The following is a 19369-nucleotide window of genomic DNA, read 5'->3' as shown; positions in this document are numbered from 1 at the left end:
CTTCCTCTAAACCTGTTGAAACTTGGTTCACCGTCATATCTCTGTATTTAGGCTCTCCTCAAATGAGAATCCTCAAAATATATTTGAAGTTAGGCTCGATATATGTTCACCTCAGTAACAATGTGTTCCACACACGTTACAGAGAATTGTTTTTGCTGTATATATAACCAAGCACAAACAGTTTTCTCTTCTTGAACAATAGCTTAGGTTTGCAACCAAAAGACAAATGTTATATTTCCATATCAATATCTAAGGAGGAGCCAAAAGACAGCCATAACTATTTTAGCTCTACAAGTAAAGCTTCCAAATAGGCAGAAGACTAAAAAACGAAGGTTCCTCGATTGCCAAAAAAAAAAAAAAACTACGTAAGTGTTAATAAAAAGACAAGAACAAAAGAAATTTTCTAGCCAAAATAACAGTTACCACAAATATATTTTTTGATACTAACAAATCGTGGACTGTTTTTTAAAAGTATATTCAGCAGACAGACAACAAATAGAGTTTGCATGGAACTATAAATTTTCTTCTCTCTTCAACAGCCAATTAGTCGGAAATGGTAAGAAATGAAAAGGGTAGGACCGTAATTTCAATACAAACCTTAACTCATATTCATTATTATTACCTCATGCTACTCATTTATTATTATTATTATTATTAGTATTACTTTCTTTTAGTTATGAGGATTCATAGTCAACTTTTCTTCCCCTATATATATACAACTTCTGTTGATTCAATCAAGTCCCACACAGAAACCCTTGAAACACAAAGGGGATCAAGAGAGAGATTCTAAGTTGTTGCTGAAAAGGGTTAAAAATGGAGGATTCGACTCAGCAGCTGATAACAAAGTTGGATGGCCAAAGTGATGGTTTAGGTGAGGATTCTTTCAATATACCCATCTCTCAATCAGTAAGGGACTACTGGATATCTACCAAGCTTAAGTTACTCCAAATACAATTTCCATATTCATTTGTCACTGCGTTAGCTAGACGTGTTCCTGGACCGCCTAAGAGCAACGGCGGTGGCGGTCAAACTAACTAAGATATGTACCTGTTGAATATAATTTAGTTGATGTGTTGGAATGATTTTCTATTTGTTAAAGCCATGTCCATGCCTCTTTTTCTTTTTACTTTTAAATGTAAATTTTAATATATATGTACTTTGGAAGGATTGAACTTAATATATTTTTGTGTAATTTTAAGTAATTCCAACCTTACAATTTAGAATAATCACTGTCCCAAACATATATTTTTTTGACATGGAATTTATACTATGAAGTGCTGGCAGAGATACCTAAACAACAAAGATTCAGAATTGCTTAGAACATTAATTTTTTTAGTTTTTAAATCCATGAAAATTATTAAATTATTGTAATAATATAAACATTGCAAATTTCACAAGAAATTAACTTAATATAAACCATATGAATTACAATCGTAAATTTTCATTTGATATTAGTATAAACCGAATCAACTACAAAATTAAATTTTCACCTAAATGAATAATAAACATTTCACAAATTAAAAAACGGATTACAAAGAAGAAATAAATTGAAAATATGTATATAAACGACTCACCAATTAATTTAATTTGGAAATTAAAAAAAAAAGAATTCAGAAAGACAACACTCATCGTTAATTAAAAAAGAAAATAGTGTGTTTTTATATTTTTTTTAAATAATTTTCAAACAACAATATATGGTTAAGGGGCTCTTGCAAATATGTCAATTTTATTATAAAAAATTAGACCCATATATAACTCGAAATCATCTATTGACGAAAAAGCTTTTCAATTAAAGAATCTTTAAATGACAATTTGACTCTATTCAAAAGATGTTCTACACGAACACAATATTGTATCGATGGAAACACATCTAAAACACCTTTCAGAATATTTATACGTCTATCGTAATTAATAACCAATCCCCTCTCGATCTTCAAAAGAAAGTTTAATTGTTCAAAAAAATATTTCCAATAAGCATCATTCTCTAAATCTACCATACTAAATGCAAGAGGGATAATCCCCACCCCAACATTTATTACAATACATTTGCAAAAAAAAAAAAAAAAAAGATTGCAAGAGGAAAAATTTTACTATTGTCATCCATAGTTGCCGCCGTTAACAATGTTCCACCATACTTACATTTTAAAAATGTCTCATCAACTGCTATATTTGGTCTACAATATCTCCAACCTTCAATTGATGATGCAATAGTCATGAAACAATATTTGAAATGGTCATTTGCATCTATTTCATATGCGGTAAATGAACCTAAAGGAACAAAATAGAACAATCAATTTAATATATGCACTAAATAGTAAATGCTTACACCATACAGTAAGTATACTTCATAATAGGTATATCAATAAATTGTATACAACAACTAACTAGTATACCAATTATACAAGAGTAAAATAGTGAATGAAAATATATAATCAGTATTACGTACATCATACAATAAGTATTTATTACAATACCTTTGCAAAAAAAACAAAATGGTGATGTACATTAGATAAAATGAGAAATGTAAAAAAGTGATACAAAGTGTTTTAAGGGTGAGTAAAAGAGTAAAAGAGATGATTAGTTAGTTTTAAAGGCGATTTTTAATGTAGGGGGGTGGTAGGTTGGAATCTTCATATTTTTGGATTTAAAAAATAGGGTTTTGGAAAAAGGAAAGTAAAAAAAAAGTAATAATAATGAGGAGGAAATGTCTTGGTTGGAGCTTGTCACGTCACTTTCCACGATGTAGCGCGAAGGCGTTTTTGACTGCGTTTGGTCAGCTCGGTCAGCATCATCGGGCAGCTCCCTACCCTCACAAAAATTAAAATACGTCTGGACTTTGGCCTACTAATCTCTCCTTCTCTCTCCATTTTCAAGTTTCAATCTCTTTTTCTTTCTGCATCCACTCCTCAAAAGGAGAGAGAGAGAGAGAGAGAACCAAAAAAATAACACTAATCCCACTCCAAAACACTTTCATACACACGCAGGAGAGAAGAGAGAGACAGCGGAAAAGGGAAAGTAAGTTTGGAAGAAGAAAGCTATGCCCGTGAAACAGCAAAAGAATTACTGAAATATTCTGATTTTTCTCTTCTCGGGGGTTCGCCTTTTTGAGCTCGCCAGATCGCCTTTGCGTGCTCTTCATTTTTCACGATTCTCTCTTTCACCTCAAATGTTGGAGTTTTTCTTGCATTTTTGAACTGGGGTTTTCAGTTTCCAGTGTTCCGACCCTTTTCTTTTGGCTAAAGCTTTTGTTCCTAACTGGGGCTTTGGAGCTTGGTTCTGTGATGATTGTGTTTGTTGCTCAGTTTTACCATTTGGATCTGATGTTGATGATCACTTAATGGAGATGGAGCAGTACAAGGTTTTGGCTCTGGGTTTCGTCTCTTTGATCTTGTTGGTTCGTCCACTATGGCTCGTTTCTGCCAACATGGAAGGTGTGTTACGTGTGTGTTTTTCCACCAATTGCTCTACTTCTTCACTTCCTCCTTCATCAGGCGCCTGTGAATTTTATCTTTTCCTTCAAAATTACTTTATTCTTCTGAATGTGGAAATGCCTTCATTCTTCTCTACCCCTTATTGTTTCTTGTGTATTTGGATACTCGGAATTTGCTTAAATTTGTTCTTTTGCCTTTCTTTCTTCCTTGGGTTGTTTTTGTAAGATTGGGATCATATTGGAGTTACCAGTAACTGATTGTAAATAGGAAAAGGAAAAAGGGTTCGTGGTTGCTTTGTCTTGATTCTTACACATGAGTTTAGGGGAAACCATGTACGAGAAGATTTTGTTGGATTTTGGTGTGCATCAAACTGAACTACGTTATCTGATCAAACCCTTTATTTTCTGCATGATAATATGTGTTTTGGAAAAAAGAGCAGGGGTCACTTCAGTTGTATCCTGATATCAGTTGTGAAGTGGAAAGGCATTTTAATGGGTTCTCCAATGAGCAGAGAGTTTTCTTTCCTTAACCCAGTGTAGGGAATTCAAAGTTGAATTGCTTCAGCTAAGATGGTGCCAAAGGGTCTCGTGGTCCTTTTCTACTCTTCCTTGTTGCTGACCAGTGGTTGCTGGGTTGAAGCACAGAATTCGTTTTCTTTCATTTTCATTTCTAATGTATATGTCAAGTAAATCAGTGAACATCCAATGACTCATTTATAAAATTGAATTATGGACTTGATGGCCCTTTTGACAGCTGAGACGTTCTTGGTGTTCTCAGAAAACTTCACTTTCTTTTGGAACTTCTATTCTTTGTGCTGTCATGTTATTCTTATACGTTTATTAACTAGTTTACTTTTATTTTTGAACAGGTGATGCTTTGCATAGCCTAAGAACCAGCTTGCAAGATCCTAACAATGTCTTGCAGAGTTGGGATCCCACTCTTGTCAATCCCTGTACATGGTTTCATGTTACATGCAATAACGATAACAGTGTCATAAGAGTGTAAGCTATTCACTCATACATGGTCTTTCCACCGAATGATTCTGATAAGTACAGGTCTGGAAATAATGTAGATTTTGTTATACGTTGTTTTCAGTGATCTTGGAAATGCAGCTTTGTCGGGCACACTTGTTCCACAGCTTGGCTTGCTAAAAAATTTGCAGTATCTGTAAGTTATTTGTACCTTAAATTTGTTTGTTGTTTATTTCGTCCATATCAAGTACCTTCCTGTATCTTTCATTCTTTCATGGTCTTGTGATATATCCTTTTCACAGTGGCAGCAACCATAGTGAAATTGGTAGAGGGAAAATCTATATGAACTGGTTATGCAATGGGATGATATGATTTATTCTAAGATTATGAACTTAGGCATGAGATCTTGAATATAATCTTTTGTTTCTTTTTCCTTTATACAATTTCTTCATAAAAGTTTCTGTTATATTCAATGAATGAAACTTGATAATTCAAATAGTCACACTCTTCAACTTGAAAATTTGTACCATCTAGGTGATGGAGAGCCAAAATAGTATCCTAAGATATTGAAGGAGTAAGATTGGGAGGAAATATCAACCTCAGTCTATTTAGGCTAAATTGTTCAAAAGACCTTCAGTGTACTTGTTTGGTTTCAGTTTTTTCCATAATGTCTCAAAAGTTCAATTATGTCCACAATTTTTTAGTTTGTTTTAAATGAACCCTTATTATAATATCTAACAAAAATTAAAAGATTGAAAGTAAATTAAAAATATTTAGGAACCAAGGTAGTATGAGATGTGATGCTATTGTCCCACATTGGCTAGAGTGGGATAACCAATGTGGTGATTAAGTGGCTTGGTTCTCCCACCCAAATAGCTGGTTTTTGTGGTGTGGTTCTCCAAGGTGCTTAAGTACCTAAGAGTAGTATCGAGGGGGGAGGGGGGGTTGACGTTTTGGATGAGATGAGTATTGTTAGGAACCAGGGTAGTATAGATTCCTTTGTCCTACATTGGTTAGAATGGGATGACCTATGTGGTACTTAATTGGCTTGGCTCCCCCACCCCAATAGCTGACTTTTGGGTGTGGTTCTTCAAGGTGCTTAAGTACCTAACATAGTCTAAACATAGGGAGAAGCAAAATTGAAGCCGGAGTATTTATATGATCTTTGAAAAGAAAAAGGAGCATTTTTATGGTTTACTTAGTTTCAATTTAACCACCCTGACTTAGATTCTCCAATTTTATTGGATGTCCCTGAAGGGATGACTTAAATTCTCGTACTCAACAAAATGTGGTCCTAACTTAGTATTTGATTTTAGATTTGCCCTTAATGTTTTAATAGTTTCAATTCGATGGTTTTCTTTGCAACAAATTAAATGGTTTGAGTGTAAAATTCAAACTTCAAAAATGGAAATTGAAGCTACATAGATCAAGAGCAATTTTTAGAATTGAGTCTTCATTTTTAATACTTGAACTTGGTGCACCTTCCTGGAACTTTTTGAAATCAATGCCATTTGGAGTGTCTTTTTGCAAGCTCTACTGATTTCTTTTTGTAATTTCATCAATCACTGTAGTAACCAATACTGATGGGCTGTTATAGTGGTCAATCAAAATTTTGTAAGGGATTCATATCATGCCAACTCAACATGGTTGAAAAACTTCACGTACATAGTATCTCAACTGGCCTTGTAGTTTTTGAATCCCACAGCATGTTGATCTCAAAAAATACAAATAAAAATGCCCTAGTAGGTTATAGTATTACCCAGATATCTTTTCCATGTTCATTGTCGTTCCTATTACCTTGATTACATTGCATTAATATAGACTAATAGCATACTTTATTTGACTAATTGTTTTTGTTGCCTACTTCTTGATGACAGAGAGCTCTACAGTAATAACATAAGTGGAGTAATTCCAAGTGATCTGGGGAATCTGACTAGTTTGGTGAGCTTAGATCTTTATTTGAATAGATTTTCGGGTCCAATTCCAGACACATTGGGCAAGCTGTCAAAACTCCGGTTCCTGTGAGTTTATGTTGCTATACCTAAATAACCCATTTTTACTGTTTCAGTTTGTGAAGTTGCTTTCAGATTGCAGTTCCAGTTAGTTTATTATTTTATGTGATATTTATGATATTATTTTTGTGTTTCATGTTTGCAAAAGCCACTTTCACCATGTACGGAAAGCTTTGTTTTGTTTTGTATTTGTTGTTTGTTTGTTTCTCTTTTTTTTTTTTAATGGGAAAATGTGAATCCTTCATTTCATTGGTAAGTTTAAATGACAAAAGAACAAAAAAGGCAGACTATGTGCCAATCGAATTATAAAAAACACTTCCAATGGATAGTGAAAGTGATGGACAAGTGAAGCAATCGTTTGGTTATCTTTTTGACAGTGCACACTGTGCAGGGAAAGTTGATGTTCACTGATTTTACATTCCACAGCTATTTTGAAAATCCATAATTTACACTTAAATAGTTATTATAGCTCACTATGCTATTAATTACATTTGGTTTTTTATTTTCATGGGACTTAATTACCTATATGAGTTGATAGCTTGCCTCTCTCTCTCTCTCTCTCTTAATTTAAAGCAGAAAAATTATCAAATTTAATTGGCCACTTGTAGTTTGTTATCCAAATATATATTTATTCATGACTTGTTCATTTTATTCATCTAGTTTTAGCTTTGTTTATTTCTTACATTGCTTTTTCTTGGAATGTTTTAATAAGGATAGCCGGCTGAACAACAACAGCTTAGCAGGCCCCATTCCTATGTCATTGACTAATATTTCATCCCTTCAAGTTCTGTGAGTATTACTCTCACTCCTTCACAAGTTTGCCAAGTAGTATGGATAAAGTACAAATTATGAGGTTACCACTTTCCTTTCAGGGATCTATCGAATAACCATCTCTCCGGCGTGGTTCCAGATAATGGTTCCTTCTCCTTATTCACCCCCATCAGGTTTCTTGATGACTGTTAGAGCCCATGTTTTTTAGGTCCCCATGTTTTTTAAGTTTGATTTGTGTGACTTGGCTGAAAATTTTGGTTCTTTTTTCTCTTGACAGTTTTGCCAACAACTTGGATCTTTGTGGTCCTGTTACTGGCCGCCCTTGCCCTGGATCTCCTCCATTTTCTCCTCCTCCACCATTTGTCCCACCGCCACCTATATCTTCACCAGGTGAATTATTTTTTGGGGTTTTAGTGTATTTCTTGCAATTAACTTCAGTACAGATTCCTGGAATTTGTTTTTGCAGTATTATCTTTTTACTAGTTTTTTGTTGTCTGTAGCTTCAGAGATGAGATTTGATAAAATTCTATATAGATGTTTGAGACGTGACTATGTTGTTATGATGTTATCTTATCACTTGTTTTCCCTTCTAGAATAGGGATGAAAATGAGCAGCTTGGTAGAGAAAATACAGACACAACCCAGCAACGTTAGGATGGTTTTCCTCTCTTCTCCTGGAAAAAAAATGGTTCGGTATGTTTATCCCTCCTCCCCCTGCAAAATGGTGGATGGGTTTTTCTTTCTCTCCCCGGAATTGACTCCTCAGTCGAGCTTTTTGACAAGGGCTTTAACAGTGAGACCAAATGTCTTTAAAGTTGCCTAGTACAATCATTAATTGTGCTCAGGCTTTCCTTTGAGTGTTACTGATGCAATTTTTGCAATTCTCGACAAGCATCACATCTCACTATGAGCAGGTGCTGTTGAGGGTTGTACTCAGCGATATTTCTTATGGAGCATTCTTTAAGAGAAACAATGGTTGAGTGTTGTCTCTCCAATATCTTATTCTTTCTTGCTTGATTTGTTCATTACTTGGCAATAATGGTGGAAGGAGGCTGCAATGGTATGTGGTTGATAGCTACAGATGTTGACAGATGGTAGTGTTGGCTGGTGGCATGTGATTGATAACGTCAGTACAGTATAGCGTAGAATATAAGGGTACTGTAATGTTAGGTAGGGTTTCGGGATTAAAATAAAGGACAATCCAACCCAAGATTCATCTCATAAAAACATTATGATTTTCTACCTTTGGAAACAAATAGGCCTCGTCCAAACTGTTTGAAACCAGCCCATTAGAGGGAAGCTCATCCAAGCTATTTCTATTGCTCTCTATATCTGTTCCTCTTTAGAGGATTTAAGTAATTCTTCCTTAGATTTTGTTCTCTTCCCATTTTTGGGTGATTGTAATCCTTGCACCGTTTTTGCATTCTTGTCAGTGTTTGTTGTGATTCTTCCAGTTCCAAGCCTAGTTTCACTGATTCCATGTTCCTTTGTACCACCACCAATAGCTGTAACATACAATCTATGGCTAGAATTGGTTCTCCTGGATGAATGTGCTTTCATACCAATTTGTTAGGTTTCCCAACGCAAAAAAAAGGAAGAACACAAGGTAGAAATATGATAGTCTGTGGAACACCTTTTATCAAAGAAATGTTCTGGCAAATGGAACCTCATGTTTTCTTATAAAGCTTGATATTTTTCAAGAGATTCAATTTATCCGATTTGTGTTTATTATATAGATTGAGAACTTCAACTTGTTTGATAATATGATTACTTAAATTTTTTTTTTTATTTGAACTGCTTATAATGTGCTTGTAAGACTGGAAAAGATTAAACCCTGCATTTCCCCGTTTGAAATATTGTGGATACTTGAGCTGTTTTGGGTGTTACAAGAGAGTTGAAGGTGATTTCTCTAGTCAAAATGGAGGTAATAGTATAGAAATAACGAGTCATCTCAAAATCTTAGTTGTGTCTGATTTGGTAAATATGGAACAATGGAAGAAAGATGTTATGGGATAGTTGATTTTTTGAGGAAAGCATCTTTAAAGGGATCGTATGGTACCATATATTTAAGATTGATCATTGTTTGATGATTTGATTCTATCAAGCCCATCTTTTTTTCTTTTTGCACAATGTGTAAACTGTAACCGACCAAGTCTATTAAGAACATTCTATTTGCCATGCACATGTTCGAAAGTGACTATCAAGCATTGTATTGTAATTTTTAGTCCAATTTCAAAATTCAAATTGTACCACCAAACTTGCTCAAATTCAAGTATACGTTAAGCATAAGTATATTTTCTACTGTTTACCTTGTGTTTGTGTTATGAACCAAGGGTTAAGCTTCATGTGGTCATCTCTTCGAAAATCTTTGTTTATACCTCCTTGTGTTCGTATATTCTTCTATTTGGTAGATTGAACAGCCTTCTTACAGTCTCCTGAACATCTAGGCTCTTCTATATAGTTTTTCCTGGGAATGGACATTGATTCTTAAAAAAAATTATACGTGATGATAATTACCAGGAGGGAATAGTGCGACTGGAGCTATTGCTGGTGGAGTTGCTGCGGGTGCTGCTTTACTTTTTGCAGCTCCAGCAATTGCGTTTGCGTGGTGGCGCCGTAGGAAACCCCAAGAAGTTTTCTTCGATGTTCCTGGTTGGTCTTTTTCCTTAAAAAAATTTCCAACGGAGTAAGATTGTTTGATTGATTTTGTTTGTTATTTTATCACAATCAGCCGAGGAGGATCCAGAGGTGCATTTGGGACAGCTTAAAAGATTTTCGCTGAGAGAGCTACAAGTGGCAACCGATAGTTTTAGTAACAAAAACATACTCGGGAGGGGTGGATTTGGCAAAGTCTATAAAGGTCGATTGGCAGATGGTTCTTTAGTAGCTGTTAAAAGACTTAAGGAAGAACGTACGCCAGGTGGAGAGCTGCAGTTTCAAACAGAAGTAGAGATGATCAGCATGGCTGTGCATCGGAACCTACTACGACTACGTGGATTTTGCATGACACCAACTGAACGTCTTCTTGTTTACCCCTACATGGCCAATGGAAGTGTGGCATCTTGCTTAAGAGGTACCTGTTTTAGGGTCGGGATCTTCTTTGTCATGCATTTTCTTTCTCTACCTATCGAGATGGAGTTGTGGAAAGAATGGTTTTCTTCTTAAATCTAAATAAAATTGAAATGAAGTTTAAAATTTATACGATTTCTTTTCTAATCAGTTTGGTTCTAATATTTTAGAACGACCACCATCCCAACCACCTCTTGATTGGAGAACAAGAAAGCGAATTGCATTGGGATCTGCAAGAGGGCTGTCTTATTTGCACGATCACTGTGATCCAAAGATCATTCATCGTGATGTAAAAGCTGCAAATATTTTGCTGGATGAGGAGTTTGAAGCTGTTGTAGGGGACTTTGGGTTGGCTAAACTTATGGATTACAAAGATACTCATGTCACCACTGCAGTACGTGGTACGATTGGACATATAGCTCCTGAGTACCTTTCCACTGGGAAATCTTCTGAGAAAACAGATGTTTTCGGGTATGGTATCATGCTGTTAGAGCTTATCACTGGTCAAAGGGCTTTCGATTTGGCTCGACTTGCCAATGATGATGATGTCATGCTTCTTGATTGGGTAAGAACACTAAGGAACCTAGGTTCATTATTAATTACTGGGGCTGGGGACTGTGAAGAGTGTAAATATACATGTTTTGATGAAGTATTAGTTAACAGAACTTCTCGATTTAATAGGTGAAAGGACTATTGAAAGAGAAGAAGCTAGAAATGCTGGTTGACCCTGATCTTCAGAATAATTATATAGAATCTGAGGTAGAACAGTTGATTCAAGTTGCCTTACTCTGCACACAAGGCTCCCCAATGGACCGACCAAAGATGTCCGAGGTGGTAAGAATGCTTGAAGGTGATGGATTGGCAGAAAGATGGGATGAGTGGCAAAAGGTGGAAATCCTTCGGCAAGAAATCGATCTATCGCCCCATCCAAATTCCGATTGGATTGTCGATTCAACTGAAAATCTGCATGCAGTTGAGCTTTCTGGTCCAAGATGACCTCCCCATGGCTCAGTAAAGAAAAGGAATGATTTGTGACTTTAATTTTTACTTATAAATTTCTTCTACTTTTTTTCTTCTTTTCTTTCTCCCCCTTTTTGGTTTCTCTTTTCTTTCTTAGCAACCATATCCTATTCCTAATTATTCTGTAACTGCATTTTGAAATTCATTTGTGCATCAGTAATCAGCCTTTGTCCATTTGCAAATTGTACCATCTTATAGTGCAAGTGATGGTGTTTTATATTTTATCTATTTGCAATTTTGACCTGTGCAGGTTTAACCTTTAGAAAGCCCTTCTTTTTACTCATCTGGCTGTCTTGTCCTAAACCCCAATTTTATTTCTCTACTGAAATTGTTCTGGATACATACTCTCCTAAGCTTCCCATCCCACATTTATTACTCTCATTTAAGGGCTACCTCTAAATATGGCAATCAAACCCAAACAAATACCAAATCGTAATAAAGTTCAGAAAATTGGTTAATTGTCATTGTTCAACTATTTCTTTTTAACTCATGGTAGGATAAAAGTGCCCTTGCATGTAAACTTCTTTCTTTCTTTTACTGAAAGGAATTACCTTAATCATATTGTATGGTAGATGCCATAAATTTTCATGTTAGATCTACTGTTTTTGATTGACGATATTACAGAAATTTTCCATGGAATAAGGCGACCACTTGCTTGACTATGTAAAATATTGAGTTCAATTATTCAATATCTTGGGTGACATGTTTGATTGCATAGGTGTTGTTTGGTCTTTGATGCTATGGATTAAAAATACAAAATATTTGTAGGATGATGACCTCGAAAAGATCCAACAGAAGACAAGGTGGTAAGATGAAACTTAAGTTTATGGTTTTGTTGACTTTGATGTTGCAACTCCAATGTTATCTTTTGCTAAGTAATTCCAAGCTTTAAAAAGTCGTAGATGTACTAGCACTCGTGAGTATTTTTCAACTTAAGATGATTAGATCAAATAGTTAGTCTTTAGTTCTTAAATGCAAGATAGACTTTGTGTAATTGGTTTTTGAGAATCTTTCAACCAAGTTTGAGTAGATTATTATAATATGTGATCATAATATTTTCTTACTAATTATGGTCTGTATTTGAGATGCAGACATATTATATTTGGTTTATAATAGTATGTGTTTTGAATGTTGATTGTCTTCGTTTATAGTCAAAAGTTTATCTTTTTAGTTTTTAGGTTTATTAGAATTGTCTTATTTGGTCTTAGAGTTTTGAAAATATATCTTTCTAGTTCAAGAGTTTTTAAAACTAGGTTTAAAAAGTTCCTCAAATAACTTTATATATTTTTTTTAAATAGTTATATGATATTTTACACTAGATGAATGATTTCTAAAATTCATACCATCTTTAAAACTATTTCTTTTCTAATTTAAATATCATAGAATTATTTTAGAAAATCAAATAAAGAAATACACGAAGGATCTTTTAAACTTATTTTTAATAACTCAAAGGTTAAAAATACATTTTAAAAACTCAGAGATCATACGGGTCAATTCTTATTAAACATGTGACTAAAAGGGTACATTTTAAAATTTTATGGACCAAACACACAATTTAATAAAAAATTTTGAAACCAATCACAAATTGTCATATCATTTACTAAATTAATGATGAAAAATACAAATAATTGAAGACATAAATTGACTAATTCTAATCATGGCACATGTTATTATTAAAACAGTTGGATCAAGTTAATTAGTTCGGTTCAATTAAATATTATTTACTTTGACTAAAGTTCAGTTGAGTTCAAAATAAGCTTAATTTAGCTCAAATGCTAAATATGACCAAAATTCATGTGTTTGAGTTCATGGATTTGGTCCATAGACCAACATGACTCAAGCCCATAAAACCCATCAAAGAAGTTCTCCTCATTTGTGGGAGTTGAAATTCTTTTACTCTAGAAGGTTTAAAGATAATTGTCTTAAGAGCGAGAAAACTCTAGTTGACCACCCTTGAAGATTAAAGCTTAAAGAGAATTCTCTTAAGAGCGAGAGAACTCTCTACCCCTGAAGCTGACCACCCTTGAAGATTAAAGTTCAATTCTCCAACTTCAAAAATATCATGTGTTTCGCTGTCTCAAATCAAATGTAAGTATCCAATTGAACCAACATTATGATTTTGTTAAATGAGTTGTAAATATTTGAATGTTTGGTTATATTTATGAAAATTAACTCAAAAATAAATGTTTAACTTAGTGTCTTCGAACAGCCCATTTTTTCTAATTTTTTTCCCAATCCCAACTACAATTTTCATCCCATTAAACCCAAGTTTTCAACGTTTACCTTGGTACTTATTTGCTTCAAATCAACAGCCAATATGTATTCCTATTCCTTCATTTAAGATCTCATAGTTACCAACAACATCCATCTGCTCCATCATGTTAGAGAGAGAAAAAAAAAATGTACAAATGTTGGATCCTAATTCTGAGTTTTCGTGTTCAATGCCCCCACCGTAGAACTCTTCCGTTCTCATTAAGCAAATACCACATGGTTTGGAGATCAAACAAATACAAATTAAAGGGCATAAAAAGTGTACATGAAAAGAAATCAACAATTGTACATTATATCTTTACTGTTGTTTTGTACATTGAATGCTCGCTACCATAGCTCTGAAAGAGATTGAAAACTCATGATAAAAGCTGAACAAAATATCAATTCAGGAAACCTTGAGCCTCAAAGGCATCGCGTTTGCATATAACTCAAACCTCACGCAGATCAGGAACCACCAGCTGATGAATGATCGAATCCTGGATTTGGTTTCTGTGATGTGAATAAATTTGGGTATGAAAAGTATGGGTCGTCGTCCATTGAAGGGAGCCTCTGTGGCTGATGAGGGGCTACTGTCTGATGTTCAGATGGTGAATTACCAGGAGAGTAATCGAAACTTGATTTTTCTGGCTTGAGTTGGCTGTGATCAGAAACTTCTGGATCGCGACTTAATTTGTGATGTTCTTGAAAAGAATCTTGTGAATAATATGGCATTGCACTAGAATGGTATCCCAGAGAATCTTGTTGGTTCAATTTGTATGTTTCTGTATGATCTGCTGGACTTGCAGTACCTCCGTGAAACGGATTTTCGCAACTAATTTCAGGGTCCTTATCATTCTTTTTCTTTGTGAGCTCGTCAATTCTAACCTTGGCGAGACTAGCAGCAGAACGAGCTGCAGCGGCAGCACGTTCAGCGGTTTCAGCAGCAGCCTGAGCAGCTGCCAGAACGTCCTGCAAATCAACACCGAGATCTGCATTGACCTCACTCATTGTCCTCGAAACAGAGGATGGTGTTGAATTTATCTCTGGTTCGAACCGTGGTTTGAAACCATACTTCTCCTCAGAAGCCCTTGAAACAGAGGGTAGTGGTGAATTTATCTCTTCTCTGATCCGAGGTTTGATATCAAACTTCTCCTCAGGCGTCGTTGGATCAGAGGATGGCGACAACTCAGTTTGTCTACGAGAGAATGAAGGTGACAATGATGGGGGAGTAATAAAAGGCAGAAACTGTTTATCTTCACCAACAGAAACATTCATTTGATCGTTGCTGGGTGAAACAGATCTCACTAGAGTCACCTCCTCATGTCTCGAGTGTAGATTTTGTGGCGGTGATTCAGGAATACCAGAATACTCAAAAGAAGCATGATCAGTTTCACGCGGTGGCGACACAGATGGAGGTGGGATCATTGATGGTGCAGAGCCAGCATCTATAGTAGGCTGCGGACATACTGACATCTTTGGAACTTCAGGAAAGTCTAACATGTCCAATTCAGAATCAGAGTCAGGTTGGGGTCCACTAGCCAAATCGGTAGTGGTATTGGATGTTTCATTGTGTTTCTCTTGAGGAAGAGGTAATTTTGATGCGCCGACAAACTGTGTCGATCCATTCTGCAAAAGGAGAAGATAAGCTTAAGGCATAAAAGGGTCACTATAAGTGGAGACAAAAAGAAACAACACTTACAAGCAAATCTTCTGGAGATTTGTTAAATTCAGCTTCAGTTTCAGCAGGATTCCAATCTAAGTCATGCTCTTCAGCAATTTCCTTCAACAGCTTCAGTTTCTTTTCAGGTGAAGGAGCACGAACAGAAAGCAGCTCTATCAACTGCAATCGAATTTTAAAAAGAAATATATAATCCTATGGACTGCTGAAAAGCTTTCCTTCTAATCAAACATAAACAAGCAGTTCTATGAACCTGACGATTAACGCCACAGTTAGGCATGAGCTCAGTTGCAGCTGATAAAAATTCCTTTCCATATTTAGCACCAAAAAGCATCTGAACCTGGATAAGCTCTGTAAGATCAGCACACCTTGGAGCAGCAAAACACACACTTGAGATCGCTTCTTTCAAGTCTAGAGGACATTCCCTGAAAATTTAGAGGTTTTACAGCGACAAGTGACATTAGAGGTGAGAATAAAGTAGGAGGAGCACGTCTCAAGAAAATAACCATAAGAAACAAAGTGAAGTTAGAATAAAAAAGTTCATTTATACTTCCAAAATAAGCATAGAAAGACATACACCATTTAGAAATACAAAAACAAAGATCACAATGGACTAGATGAAATAAATGAGACAAAATGAAATATCGAGATGCTGCGACTAATCAGCATTGATTCAACAAGGAATGCATAAATTCTCTGCAGTAAATATGAAGTAAGACTTGAAATATTTTGCAGTTAAGATTGCAATTTGGACATGTAGTTCCTAGTTTCAGGTAACTTGAGGCAGAATCTATCATCCAAAAGACCACGTGGATTTTCACCAGAAAATAAGAGGTTGGTGGTTAACTCAGAAAAATTGTGAAATGGTAAGCAGACTTGTTACTTTATTGCAAGTTAGCAACACCCTCAATGAATTAAATTTCGGTTTGCAAGGCATGGCGTTTTCAGTCATCCAAAGGAGTTAAATGATCAGGTTAGGTAACTAGGTTAACATTGAACAATCTAAGACTTAACATCCATCATAGCAGGAAGGTTCAGCAATAATCAACTCAAATGAAAGAATATTCCACATGAAATGCACAAAAATACTTTACATGCAAATGTGTATTCAAACTTCAAAGTGAAATACAACCATATTTCTAATATGCATTTTTACAAATCAAAATAGCACACATATGGATACTTACTCATCATGAAATTACCCAAAGAATGAGAGGGCCACAAGCCAATTTTCAATAGAAAAAGGACAAACACAATTGAGATAAATTCACATCACATTGGGAAATAAAGAACTGCAGATACAACATTTATAATTTTTGTCATCAAGTACACATTTTTAAATGAAGCAACTGCTCCTTAACAAATTATGAAGGAAATCCTGAACTCATTATATACATATCATATCTATTGATAAAATTAAATTCTCATAGAAAACGGCCTTTAAGAAAGTATAATTGGTAGACAAATCCATAGTTACAAATTTAGTTAGTTGTGTGTCATAATGCAGCTTTGAATTTAATGTAGATAAATTGAATGCTCATCAAAAAGTATAAAGCCTTTACAGAGGAGTCCAGTAGAGAGTTCGAAATTTGAACTCAAAACCGACTAGAGATCTAACACCCTAATCTACGTTTTATAAGATACGTGCACATCTTAGATAAATAAATGTTTGAGAAAAAATACAATTAATAGTAATAAACTTTGGTTATTGTATCCTGTAAGCTACTCTCTCTAAAACACTTAGAAAAGGATAGATTGATTAGTACAAATCAGTACATTTCCACCATTCAAGAGGGTGGTCTCTCCAAAAAGACTTAACCAAGGAAAAATGAAGCCTGTCTTAATAAGCAACATCCCAACCTATTAAATAGTGCCATACACCGTCCCACAAAATGATGGGCAGTTGCACGCCTAGCACAAACTAACAAACAACTCGAAAGACACATTAGTTTGGTGCAGTAGATAAGAAACAACTGCATGTTCACCATAAAATAATAAACAACTGAAATCATTCATTAGTTTGGTGCAGTAGATCGTGCATTTCTGCCCTTTCTTGCATAGCTGTGCATGATTGGTGATCTAAAATTACCCCCAGATGAAGAGCTTCATTGTCCTCAGGGAAGAAGTCAGGAAATTGTTCATGAACAAGTGGAACAAGAACCATTTACCATTATTGTCATGTTCCCTCTTATAGTCTTGACTCTTGTATTGTTTTTGTAACTTGTAAGCAACCCTTACTTCTATAATTATGATGTAAGTGTCTTGTATTGTTTTTGTAACTTGTAAGCACCCCTACTTCTATATATATGATTTAAGTTTTGTTACTTACCATTGAAAAAGCTGTTTAGTAAATCATAACGATAGGACATCTTCAACTATTGTAATTTCACATTGTCAATGAAACTAAAGGATGTTTTTCCCTCAAAAAAAAGGTCCATGTATATTAAAGATAGTAGGGAGCATCTACTATCTGCTTCAAGCACTGTAAGTGTAACCTATTTAACTCAGTTGCATTCAGATCTTTCTCATGTTTTATTACATTACAATAAGAAATATTTTCAAATGAAGAATAAATGGGTTAGGAAAAATTACCTTTGTGTTTCAATAATTGGAAGGCGAACAACAATAAGCTCACAGAACAATTCAAGAATTTCCTGAGCGGCCATCATATTCTCTTCTCTGATTATATGTTCAACCTGAATCCAAAAGAAGATTTAACTAAGATAACAAAAAGTTCCAGGACATCGAACAATGCCCCTCCTTTCTTATCCTCCCTCTTTCAACATCAAAATGATCTAATGCACTTGAGGAAGTAACACATACACGAATGCGAGCAGTAGCTTCTTGTCCTGTTTCGAGAAGCTTAGCTATGTCTCGGCGCATCTGCTTAAGCTGGATCTCTCTTCGATTCCTCAACAGCTTTATTCGTGGAATTGTCAATTTAAGCAGTGTTTTACTGTATACAAAAGTGCAAATTGTGAAGTAAATCATATAAACCGAAGAGGGTGATCGCCTTTATCAAAAACAAAAATTCTGAAATCTCAAATCAATAAATTAAAGCAGTGACCAACAGAGTTCAATGAAGAATAAGAGAGAAAATGGGGAAAAAGCAATCAAAATAAAAAGATGAGATACCATTGTGCAGCCTTGAAGCCCTTGTTGAAGAAGGAATTAAGCATCGACATGGAGATGAAGATCAAAACGAAAATCCTTTTCAGGACCGAATTAAAGGATACGGAGATATTGAATTTGAAGAATCCAAAAGTGTAGAAGCTCTACGTTTGATCGAGTTGAAATCTAGAGAAAAATGGGGAGATTATGATGAAACTGAACCTAATCAATGTAATCTATGCATCAATAAGAAAAGGAGGTGGAGAGAGAGAAAGGGGGACCCAACGCTCAACCAAAGCGGAGATATTTTAGAAAAATTGTTGAAATTTTGAACTTACACGACGCCGTGTGCTCTCTTGGGTCACGAAACGCGTCCTTCCGCTCCAAACTTTTCCTTAAGCCTGAAGAAATTTGTAAAACTTCGGATTTAAAGATTTGAATTGAGTTCATGTTAACCAATTTTTTTTATCATTAGTTATCTTTCAAACTAAGATTTTGAATGAAATTATTTAAAATAATTATCTTTTTAACTTAGAAAACAAATCGTCTTTCCCATGACAAACTCAATTAAATGAACAAATAAATTGGATAATGAGAAAAAATTACGCCCCACACAAGCCAACATTGAGCTTGAATCATAATTGCTGAAAAGAGGTAGTAAATAGAGGTTTTTTGCTACAACTTCAACAACTTAAGATGTTGAATGGAAATCTTCTTTTGGAGAACCAAGTCACAAACAAAGTATATGTCTAATTCGACATGCTTAGTCTTTTGAGTGAAGGATGGGATTAGCACTAAGATACACCACATTGAGGTTATCACACTTGTTGCAGCTAAACACAGTTACTCGGTCTCTATGCTAGGCCGAGAAATAATTATTTGTTTCTAAAATCTCCATATGATTAAACTTCCACCCCAAAGTGGATTTTTTATCATCAAGATCACTTGCCCAATCATCATCTACATAGCACCAAAGAGATAAATTAGCTGAAGATTTAGCTAGTAATAATATATGATGGAGTGTCCCTTTTAAGTAGCTCAGTATGTGCTTCACCAA

The 19369-nt window shown here is 35.0% G+C and overlaps 2 protein-coding genes across 3 annotated transcripts; one reads left to right on the top strand and one right to left on the bottom strand.

Moving 5' to 3' along the window:
• The first annotated feature begins 2866 nt into the window (after positions 1-2866).
• LOC101208695 (somatic embryogenesis receptor kinase 2) lies at positions 2867-11529 on the top strand. Its single transcript, XM_004138313.3, has 11 exons — positions 2867-3431; positions 4300-4432; positions 4527-4598; positions 6280-6423; positions 7132-7203; positions 7287-7358; positions 7463-7575; positions 9705-9836; positions 9916-10257; positions 10424-10818; positions 10935-11529. The coding sequence occupies exons 1-11, from the start codon at positions 3338-3340 to the stop codon at positions 11247-11249; spliced, it is 1884 nt and encodes a 627-aa protein (XP_004138361.1). The 5' UTR covers positions 2867-3337; the 3' UTR covers positions 11250-11529.
• Positions 11530-13684: 2155 nt separating this feature from the next.
• LOC101208940 lies at positions 13685-18771 on the bottom strand. Of its 2 annotated transcripts, XM_031888039.1 has the most exons (7): positions 18651-18771; positions 18337-18498; positions 18025-18157; positions 17794-17897; positions 15455-15626; positions 15223-15363; positions 13685-15149 (listed from the first exon to the last, which is right to left on the bottom strand). In XM_031888039.1, the coding sequence occupies exons 2-7, from the start codon at positions 18384-18386 to the stop codon at positions 13989-13991; spliced, it is 1761 nt and encodes a 586-aa protein (XP_031743899.1). In that variant the 5' UTR covers positions 18387-18498; positions 18651-18771; the 3' UTR covers positions 13685-13988. The 2 variants fall into 2 exon arrangements, with proteins under 2 accessions (XP_031743899.1, XP_004138362.1); XM_004138314.3 differs by lacking the exon at positions 18651-18771 and having other exon boundaries at positions 18337-18605.
• Positions 18772-19369: the final 598 nt, after the last annotated feature.

This window comes from Cucumis sativus, chromosome 6, assembly GCF_000004075.3.
Source record: "Cucumis sativus cultivar 9930 chromosome 6, Cucumber_9930_V3, whole genome shotgun sequence".
Lineage (NCBI taxonomy): Eukaryota > Viridiplantae > Streptophyta > Magnoliopsida > Cucurbitales > Cucurbitaceae > Cucumis > Cucumis sativus.
Note: the sequence above shows the minus strand (reverse complement) of the source record. Positions and strands in the feature narration are given on the sequence as shown.

Coding starts and splice junctions, on each gene's coding strand:
- LOC101208695 (XM_004138313.3), top strand. CDS start 3,338: ATGGAGATGGAGCAGTACAAGGTTTTGGCTCTGGGTTTCGTCTCTTTG. Junction 7,576..9,704: donor GCCACCTATATCTTCACCAG/GTGAATTATTTT, acceptor GATAATTACCAG/GAGGGAATAGTGCGACTGGA. Junction 9,837..9,915: donor AGTTTTCTTCGATGTTCCTG/GTTGGTCTTTTT, acceptor TATCACAATCAG/CCGAGGAGGATCCAGAGGTG.
- LOC101208940 (XM_031888039.1), bottom strand. CDS start 18,386: ATGTCGATGCTTAATTCCTTCTTCAACAAGGGCTTCAAGGCTGCACAA. Junction 18,158..18,336: donor GGCTTCAAGGCTGCACAATG/GTATCTCATCTT, acceptor TTTTGTATACAG/TAAAACACTGCTTAAATTGA. Junction 15,364..15,454: donor ACTGTGGCGTTAATCGTCAG/GTTCATAGAACT, acceptor ATTCGATTGCAG/TTGATAGAGCTGCTTTCTGT.